This window comes from Athene noctua, chromosome 7 (genome assembly GCF_965140245.1).
Source record: "Athene noctua chromosome 7, bAthNoc1.hap1.1, whole genome shotgun sequence".
In the NCBI taxonomy this organism is placed as follows: domain Eukaryota; kingdom Metazoa; phylum Chordata; class Aves; order Strigiformes; family Strigidae; genus Athene; species Athene noctua.
The window spans coordinates 42,743,335-42,753,746 of record NC_134043.1 but is presented as its reverse complement, the minus strand read 5'-3'; the positions used below and the strand labels follow the sequence as shown (position 1 = coordinate 42,753,746).

Genomic DNA, 10,412 nt, shown 5'->3' with positions numbered 1-10,412 from the left:
CTGAACTCTAGAAGTTTTGGGGGTCTGGCTACTCAGTTTCTAATTTGAAAGAAACATGGACTATTTGCTCAGTGTGGGTATTTTTATTTATGTAAAAACAGCAATCCTATATTTTTCATGTAAATGGCATTATGGACCAAACATTAATGTTCATTTCCCATAGAAAACCCACATCCCAGACACCGATCCTGGCTGAGAAGAACAAAGCATCTTGCTGCTTCTTCCAGCTTTCAACACAAGCTGCTGCATCACAAGGCAGACCATGAATGTCAATAAATCCCACCCACGACACAGCACAGCCCAACCAGATGTTACCCAGTGTTTCAAGCTCTCCCAGTTGTATCACATATCCTGCTACAGGAGGTGGTATTCTTAAAGTCCCATCTATTGGAATCACGTAATTATGTGAGAAATGCCATTTTCTTTAAAAAATGTCTTGCTTTTTGTTGAAAAAACCCCAACTAATCCAGAAGCAGTCCAATGATGAAAGAAACATATCTCAAAATGGATTTTTTTAGTCAAGGTCATAGCTGTCAGGCTGCCTGATGTATGGTTCGTCAGGACTGTGACATGATTTTCCTGCACTCTGGCAGGACAACTCTGGACAACTGCAGCAGCACAGTTACTGTCAATGATACAAAAGATTACTTTAATGTCTGCCCTATGTGTAAAGAGTTTTTCATGAAAACAAAGAGGCATCAGTACATAATTTTTCATTTTGAACTGTCAATATTCCATTAAATACTGAACCAGATTTGCTTTCTTGTTATCAATTCTATTGATGAATAAAGAAGTACTACATAGCAGGTTTGCAAGAAAATTGCATGCCTATAAATATTGTGCTATAACAGAATTCATCCAGATTCTTTAATCCTAATTTCAACCATGTATTTTCATTTTCAATTTCTAATATATTGCAAAATGCCTCTGTCTTACCGCTTCTGCTGCAGGAAGCTTGCCTGTTGCTGCTTCTGTGAAGAAAATTAACTTTAAAATGTTGTGACCTCATTCGTACCCTGTGGATGTTTGGACAGAACAGAAATGGTGTTGTGTAGAAATGTCCCATCCCAGAGCAGCAAATGAAGCAGATCAAACTGAACATTTTAAAGTACTACTTTTTCAAAACATCAGCCAGAAGAGAATGAAGAAGAAAAACTGTCAGTGAAGAAACTGAGAGCTTTTTGTTCAACCGTAAATTCATAACCACTAAAAAACGTTCATTAAGATATAAAACCATTACTGTGGTTAAGACAGCTGACTATGGAAATAGAAAGAAAACTCCATTTTAAAAGTTAAAAAAAGGAAAGAACAGTGAAATTTTTAGTAGTTAATAATCTCCTGCTTCACAGAAGCATCTGCCATGTCACAGCAGCAGGAATTATTAATGATTCCCAGTGAAGTTTTGTCCCTTACTCTTCCTTGCTCTGTCATTCTAGTAAGCAACAAAAGTTTTTAAACTGACTTTAGGCACAATTTTTACAACCCCCCCTTCTCACACTTACTGAGATCTTTTTTCAGTAACTGTTATTTGCACAAACATACAACAGTTCCTCACCATTCCTCTTTGATATACAATATAAGAGTACCCTTAAATAAGACTGTTCATTTATCAGTCACAAAAATGATAACAAAGTCATGTAAGTGCTGAATGTCTGTGTGTAGAAGTACAGGAATAATTATGCCCAAGTGATACTCAGGAATCTACAGGATCGGCAGAGTATGGTGCTGTGTATTTGTAATTCTTTCCTCATTCTCTGCAGCTCAAAAATTTTCTGAACTTTGCCTCTTCTCCACACGTCCCTCCCATAAACCCTTTATTCAAAATTTGCATTATCCTCCCGGGGATGGTAGAGGCCCCACAGCCTAACTGTGATAGAAGCTAGCTCAGAGTGCCATTTATATGTTCAAGCAAGCATGTAGTTTACAGATGTCAGGAATAAACGGGTTTTAGTAATACATAAAACCATCTGCTCTACAGCAGCCGCCTTTGGTTTGGATTTCATGAAATAACCCTGATACATCATCTGATTCCTATTTATGTCTTTCCTAGAGGCAGAGCTCTTTAGTCATGGTTCAGACTGTTCCCATCACAGGGAAAAATGATGCATTTTCTGGTTTATTTTTCAGGGCTACTCCCCAGCAATACCTTTTGTCTAGCAAAAGAGAGAAGCCAGTCATATCTTGCCTTCCAACGTGCTTTGCATCCAAATCTCACCTCAGCCCCTCACACACATCCTCATACTCTTTGGAGCTGCAAAACTTGAAATCAGTACTTGGACAGAAATTGTAGCAAACCGGTTAGGAGTTACCTGGTCAATGCAAATGTAGGTTATTTTAAAACAAGATATTTGGCCCAGGGGAATCTTGAGCAAAGGTCAGGAGGTTAGGAAAGGTAGGAATAGGTCAACAGAAGTCTGCTCTTGCATAGCCTAAAGGTTCTTGATTTCTTTTTTTTTTTTTTTTTAATTTGGTAAAAAACTGTGGAAAACAGGATGAATGGATTTTTCCTACAGACCACAAGGCATGACTGAGTAGTGAGTTCATATTCACATATTCCTCTGAAGAGTGGGGAATATGAATATTTCACAGGAAAATAATGCTAAAATGATGGACTACTCATTGCCTACTCACAGAGTGGCCAGGTGGGAGACTTTTGTCACATGTTGTTCTGTATCAGCTAGGACTCTGATAATTGAAAATGGCAAAGAGAAAAATAGTTCAGATAAAAAAGCTGATGAAAATGAAAGTAGAATACTGGGGAATGGGGGGTGGTGTATGCATATGCCATTGTCTTTGATGCAGAAAAGTATACCTGTGAATGCCCACTCAGATGTAGCCAGAAACTCACTATCTCTGTTTCACAAACAGGCTGACATATCTCGTAGCTGGGTGAAGGGCACGTCAAAAGAAACTCTTCCTGAGCAGCAGTATGGTCTTGTTATTTGGCTGTCCAGGTAAGATACTCAGTTATGTTTTTAAACTCCCTATTCTAAAGAGCCGAGTTTTGAGACCAAATCCTTTCACCTTTGCTATAACATTCTTCTCAGAAAGAGACAGGACTTTATTGCATTTTCTGGGATGTACACTGACCTAGCGTTTTCACCTTTCATATTGCTACTGCTGTGACCTGACTGAAAACTACATCTGACTTGCATATGTCAAATTTTTTTGAGTGCTGATCATGGCAAGATGCTCTCTAAGTATCAGGAAAAAACACAGAGCTCACAGTCCTGGAGGGCAGCACAGGGCATCAGGGGAATGGGAATTCCCTGAAGTCTGGGTTCTGCACTCTTCAGAGCTACCTGCTATATGGACCATATGGAGATAGGTATAAATATCAACTCTGCCGGTGCTTGGGCTCCACTCATCTCTGTAGTGCCAGATATAAATTACAAGAGTATCATTGTCAATAATATCTGAACTGAAATCCCACTTTGGTCTTCACTGCTACATCTGCTGAGTTGACTGTACCTTTTACCCTGCCAGAAAATTCAAAAGGGGAACCTGGCTTAGAACAAAAATGATAAAGCCTACTTATACAGCATTTAGCTCAGGGAAGGTTGCTACAGCGGTAAGGAAACCCAGAGAAAATTAGACACTGCAGAAATAAGAGAAGGTTGGAAAAAGCAGCTACTGAGGATGAAGAGGAGTTCAGAACATCCAGAGAATTTGGGCAAAGTATTTTCCTACAGGATAATTAATAAACATCATACCAGGAATTATTTAAGTGCAGAAGCAAACACAAAATATTACTATTGCCATATGTGAGATGACCATTTCTGCTCTGCTCTCCCCTAGCCTTCACTATTCAGGTAATTTAGCAACTTGCAGCTTATTTTGGGCAGAATTCTTTACCTCTTATTACAGGCTGAATGTCTCAAGGACATGCTAGTGCACTGAGAGAGATTAGTCCAGGTGAATGCTGAAGGCCTAACTGTGGTCAACTTAGCTGCCAGAAATGAAGATGGATTGGAATATAGACAGGTTCTACAATGACACAGACTCACAGCCAGCTGTCTCCAGAGGTAATGAGGTTGTTGATACAGGTCCAAAGCATCTTTTCACCCAGGAGGGATAAACTTAGAAAATAATTTACTTGAGCTGTTTTTAGATTGCTTAAGAAAATTTAGATCTTGGTCCCAGTGTACAAGAATTCTCAAGGAAAAGCAGAAGAATAAACACACGATTCAGGGCATATCTGAGCTATACTACTTGCTGTGGTGAAAAAAAATTGCCCTGCGTAATTATTCTTGCTTTGCCAGGGTAAATTTACTGGAAGACTTTACAGCTTGTGCAAGTGAATGTGTGTATCAAATCTATTTTTACCAAACATGGAACACATTTCTCTGAGCAAGCTGCACTTGAATAGGCATAAAATCTGTCATTTTGCAGTGACATCAGATGTGAGATCTTTGACCATTTTTTAGCCCCAAAATATCAGGTTAGTGGAAAATTAGGGGAAAAATCCCAGACTGACGTCAGAATACTAAAACACTTTTAGAAAAAGGATATGTCATCAGATGCTACTTGTACTTAATGTACTACAACTATAGCTCAACACTGAGAAGACCATTAGCACCTGCACACATTGGCAAATTGAGAATGTGAACATTTATTTGCACAGCTGGAGGTGGTGCCAGAGGAAGGGGCAAGAGGGGAAAAGCGGGCCAAAAGAGCAATCAGATTTGGTGTTCTGGGAGTTGCTGACACTGAAGGAACATGGCATAGAGGGCTGTGGGGTTTGGATTCACAGCTGTGAAACAGAGACACATGCTGCCAGGTTTTTGGGTTGCGAGGTGAAATTCTAGTAGGAGAGAGTCCAAATAACAGGTAGTACCTGAGAATGCTGAAAATGTTTTAAGCTCCAGCAGCTTTGTGTGTTGGTTAGTATTTAGTCAGTGAGAGTGTCAAAGAGGTGCAAAGAAAACAGGATTTGAAACTAGGACTAGCTTTTTGTATAAACATGTACAGGAGATGCTGTCAAAGTCGTTACAGCTACCTTCTTTGCTGGAAGTGAAAAGGTGATCAGCAGTGTCTCTGAACTACATCACAACAGCTCAAACTAGACAAATAGAAGGCTTGACAGCTGTTAATGGTGGCCCTCTGAGGAGCAGAGCTGAGAAAGTTAAGTGTTGGCATGAGCACACAGGCTCCCTCAGAAGGACAAAACAGAGGGTAGGAGGGGAAAGGTTCATCTTGCCATCGCTGCTTTCTAACATGTAGCCACTTCCTGTTTCTTTTGAGAACCGTGAATAAGAAATGAACTTGAATTTGGGCAAAGCTTCAAGGTTTTTATTGAATGGTACATAACTAATAAACAAGATTATACACTGTCAGTATTTTCATGGAAAATAGATTGTTTAACACAGCAACATACTTCTGCCTTTTGGATAGATGCTAATTTAGCATTTGTAACATGCAAGGCCCCAGCAGAGCTGGAACGTCCTCCCAGCAACAGCCTAAGAGGGTCCCTGCTGGGCAGCCTTTCTCTCCGGTCAGCACTGGCTCAGGTATCATCAGTGTTAACTCCAGCAAGGCACTGCTGGGACACAATGCCAGTGAAAGGAGCTGAGATCAGGCTTTCGGAGCAACGGTGTCATCAGTGCCAGCTACAGTGATGCCTCTGTGGAAGCTCAGAGCACTAATGCCAGAAATGAGACCAATAAATAGCAATGCAGGGAAACAAGTCGACATTCCTTTGTACATTAGTGTGCTCTTCTGCCTCTGCTCCCGGACCTATAGGATTAGCCTTGCAATGACACACAAGCCTCTGTCATAATAGTGTTTGGATTTCAGTTGACAGGTGGACATGGTGAAAGTTGACAGTAAGATGCTCAGCTGCAACAGCAATAGCTCTTAATGCTATACATATATATATGTATATGTATATATATAGACTACATATTGGTACAATACAACTCAAAGAATCAATGGCCTAATGTAGCCATTTTTATGTGACAGGGTTAACCTTGAAATATTAATGCATAAACTATTTATTCTCCTCCAAACCACAGAAGTTACAAAGAATATTCTCTCTCCTTCCTGTACACCTTTGTAATAAGACAATTAAGTTTATTTCTTTAACTTATGTGAATTAGCAGACTCTTCATCCCAGCTAGGAAATGGTTTCTCTCTTTCCTTTTTTCAGTTAACAGTGATGTGGAACGGAATCACCTTTTTCTCTAGCTTTTCAGAAGGCATTTTCACGTAGACCCCAGTAGTGAGACATCGTCTTCTCTTTATCTATAAAATATGGGAAGACAGTAAAATAAACACGTGATCACGGCTTAATCGCTGAGCAACACATTTTAGAGAAAGCTGATGGATGTTCTGCCCTTACTGAGTAGAAGGTATTCTAGACACCTTTGCCTGTCACCTCGCTTTGTAGAAGATCCATTGAGACCATTTGGGGGAGAATCAGGAGTTATGGGAGCCATTTAGAAAAAAATGAGTCCTGCTATTCATTTAGCCCTTTGAAGGCGCTCCTGCTGCAGAGTTCAGTGTTGGTTCAGAACTAGGAGTGTTCACACTGGACAGTTTCATTTAGCTTCTAGGCACAAGGGCAGATTGAAAAATGTGGGACAGGGATACTGTTTTGTTTTAGGCTTTGGCATCAGGTTTATTTCTAACTGTGAGCAGTCCCGATGCCATGTGAAGAGGCAACCCAGGCTTAACGTTTTGCATGCCTTTATCTTTGTGCAGACATTTCTAGCTTTGAAGTTAAAAATGCTGTTAAATTACAATCCCCCCCCCCCCCCCCCCCATCACAAAGGGAAACCTCTTTAAATTTGCTTTGCACGGAGGTGAATGGTGAGAAAAGGAACAATCAAATCCTGGGATTTTGTATGAATTAGTTCTGAAATCAGAGAGGAGCCTTTGTTCCGGAAAGAATCCAGTACTCCAACCTGTTCTTAGCATCCAAACCTAAGCTAAAGGTCAGTCCAGCTGATGTAAGCTGACTGCTTTCTGGTACGCTGGCAGAACAAATGAGCCATAAACAAATTAAATGGCAGCTCCAGTTCTCTTATTTTGCATTATTGTAACAGCATTGCATCAGTAAAAAGGAGCATCCCAGTGTGTTTGTTTACAGTGTTCTTCCCTGTTCTCATTTCTTTCTCCTTGTCCTCATCACATAAAGGGGTGTTATTAGCAGGACAGGGCCGAGTAGATGGGACTTACCGCTTTGCCCACGAGAATGGCTGAGGTGATGATGCTGTAAAGAAAAAATCCTGAGGCAGTAGCTCCTAATACCCAGAGATATATGGCAGTGTCTGGACAAGGTTCTGGATCTAAAACATATGATATCACACAAGTCATGTCACACATGAGCTATCCCAGGATTCTACCAGGGCTGAGCTCTGAGTCTCTACCCACTCACCCTCTCTAATGAAAATAGGCCTTATCTGTAGAACATACATCTTACTTTCTGTTGTTTCTGCACTTATGTATCTAACTGCCTAGACATACATGTACACTAGATAGTATTGCTTATGCTATCAAACATCCATACATTGCTAAATACACTGCATGGCTATGTCTATGCCTGCTTTAGGTGTGTGCAGGGAAATGTGAAAGGAATAAGAGCTAATCATGATTCTCAGAGCTTGAATCAGTGTTTAGCCTCACTTCTTACAAACAGAACTTTGAAGACCTTTGAGACATAATAGCAACTCCCTTAGCCTGGGAATATCACAGTGGTGTAAAGCTGCTTGGCTTACCGATGACATAGAGATGCGTCCCATTTCCCTTGTTCATAAAATAGGGTGGAGGGTACATTCGCTCCATCTTGCAGACGTAAAGACCAGTATCATTAGCTTGCAGGCCAGTGAGGGTGAGGGTCACATTGTTTCGGCTAGGGCTAACATGGCACTGAATGACCTCTTCCACACTGAACATTTTAAACTCCGTTGTGTAGGTTGAAGCACAAATTTCAGTGAACCGGTCTCCTGTCTGTTTAAGCAGAGTCACTCGAATTTCCTTTGCATTCCCAATGTGTTTGTATTTACACACCAAGCTGGCGACTCCTTGCCTGTTGGCCAGCACCATTGCTGGCTGAGTCACTTCCATTACTGCAAGGAAGTAAAGAGCGTGATGATAAGTGAACTGTCAAGAAATGATCTGCAGTCATTTACTTGAAACCTTCTCAGTAGGAAGGGAGTCCTACCACCTCCTACTATCCATGGGTAATTCCTGGAAATGCTGCTAAATCCTTCCAAGAAAAGGACTTCAACACCACAATTCACATAGGCACTGCATTAATATACTTAATAAAGCTCAAGAAGTGCCTTGATTACTATAAATGATATTATAAACCTCAGCAATTACTTCTTGCTTAAACAGTAGATTATTTGGCTTCCTTACTGGAGCAATGACCTGCATGCTTCAGTTTCCCTCAACACAAATTCTTAACATACATAAGAAAGCTGAAATTTGAAATCTAAAATTAGACATTTAAACCACAATTTCTACCTGCTTGAAATAAGCATGTTCACATTTAGAAACAAACAGGTTGACATCCTCTATGAAACATGGAACAGAACCACTAGGATAACAGTGAAACTGAATGGGAAACCTGTTTGCATCTTTTTGTTTCTGATCTTTTTGCTCCTCAGTTGTAACCAGCTATTCCCAAGTCACAGTACAGCAACAGTGTATACCCCAAGCCACAGTACAGCAACACACAGCAAAACCTGGAAAACAGGCTGCAAAAAATCATTACAAATCTTAAAAGGAAACTAGATTACCATGTACATCCCCACTGGCTGCTTTTTACAACTTCTATACTCTGTCCTGCTGCACAATAGGAAGGCACTGACTTTCACTTAATAAGCTGTGAAGACTCAGTATTATTTGTTCAATATCACCTTATATCAGTCTATTTTGGAGCAGGGCTTATCTTCTTAAGTTCTACAGTGCAAGAATTTGGGACAAAGAGGAGTAGAATTTCTCCATCCATTCAAACCTCTATATCCACACTATCAGCTGTCAACAACTTCACTTACAGAGCCTAGTTTGTCAAAATCTTCCTTCCTCTTGAGCTACTCTGAATTCTGCCCAGCATCTCTACAGATGTTAGTGCTCTAAAGTCTGTGTCTGGTTTTCCAGATACCTTGTGGTGCCCAAGACCTTGTTCCCAGACTGTCCTACGGAGGGGTCCCATGTCATCTCCCTCTCCGAGTTATACCCAGTCCATCTCCTGCAAATGTGTGTAACCGAGAAGAGGTTACGCCCCCAGATACCTTGTATCCTTCATCTACCAACCTTCGGCAATGGCACTGGCTGTGCAGAGAAAGCCCACGGTGACCAATATTGAGATCATTCCTGCGCTGGGACAGATGCTGAAGAGGCTGAAGGTGGATGATGCCTTCAGACTGGAAGACAAACTGGAACTCTCAGGACTGGAAAAAAAAGGCAACACCTTTCAGGATACTGAATCTTCGAAATGTTTGAACCCACACAGAGTCAGTGTGTATATATATAGCTTTGATCTCAGATGCTGTACCTGAAAGTAATATGAAGCTTTGTTTTGGTTTTACGAGAAAGGAAGTAGTGGGTTTGATTAGTACGTGCACAGTTAACCTCAAACAGCATGAACAAAAACAACTGTTCAGCAGATGGAAAATATATATTCAATCTGAAACTGCCATCCATTCTGCTTTAAGAATTGGGGGAGGAAAGATAATCATCCAATAGCCAGGCCCTTTGGTGCTGCCAGCTTGCACAATCATAGCACTTAATATTTTAGCAATCATTAGGTATTTTCTACTAGGGCAAGACACAGAGAACTTATACTTCTGCCTAATGTGGCACAGTGAATCAGTGCGAGGTAGCTTTTTTATGAAAGACTTCCCTCCGCCCCCAATTTCTTTGCTTGCTTTAATGTTAGTGCTTTTGATGTTTAAAAATTGCTGCCCCCTTCAAAATACTGATTACACTTGCAATGACTTGATCTTTTCATAGCAGCACTGTGACTGGAATCATAACCCAGCTTCTTTAGGCTTTCCCTTTTCCAAGAAAATATTATCTAGGTTTATAGCTGATGACTTCCACAGCTATACAGAACTTTCCCTACTTACGAACTTTACTCTCTAAGTACCTTGACATCAACAGATGAAAAACACTGCAGGAGCTTTGATTATTGCAATCTCTGCTTTGTGCACCTGTGTCATTTCAAGTCTCAGTGAAACAGTTTTCAGCCACTGGCCTTTTAAAAGTCATGTAAGGTTTAAAAATCATTTTGCTTTTTTATGTGATAGACTGTCATATCCATGAATCATTACCTAAAGAATTTAATAAAAATGAAGTTACACTTCAGTTACACTGAAGGTCAGCATTCTTTTTTTTTTTCCCCACACTTTGAGAAGTTTCTTTCAGAAGGTGCTTCATCATTTATATATGTAGATCTAGTAGAT

At 40.4% G+C, this 10,412-nt stretch overlaps 1 protein-coding gene across 1 annotated transcript; it reads right to left on the bottom strand.

Annotated features, from left to right (window-relative positions):
• Positions 1-6,144: 6,144 nt before the first annotated feature.
• CTLA4 (cytotoxic T-lymphocyte associated protein 4) lies at positions 6,145-9,319 on the bottom strand. Its single transcript, XM_074911132.1, has 4 exons — positions 9,262-9,319; positions 7,719-8,069; positions 7,180-7,289; positions 6,145-6,243 (listed from the first exon to the last, which is right to left on the bottom strand). The coding sequence occupies exons 1-4, from the start codon at positions 9,317-9,319 to the stop codon at positions 6,145-6,147; spliced, it is 618 nt and encodes a 205-aa protein (XP_074767233.1).
• Between the last annotated feature and the right edge of the window lie 1,093 nt (positions 9,320-10,412).

Coding starts and splice junctions, on each gene's coding strand:
- CTLA4 (XM_074911132.1), bottom strand. CDS start 9,319: ATGATCTCAATATTGGTCACCGTGGGCTTTCTCTGCACAGCCAGTGCC. Junction 7,290..7,718: donor GACGCATCTCTATGTCATCG/GTAAGCCAAGCA, acceptor CATATGTTTTAG/ATCCAGAACCTTGTCCAGAC. Junction 6,244..7,179: donor CCATTCTCGTGGGCAAAGCG/GTAAGTCCCATC, acceptor CATATTTTATAG/ATAAAGAGAAGACGATGTCT.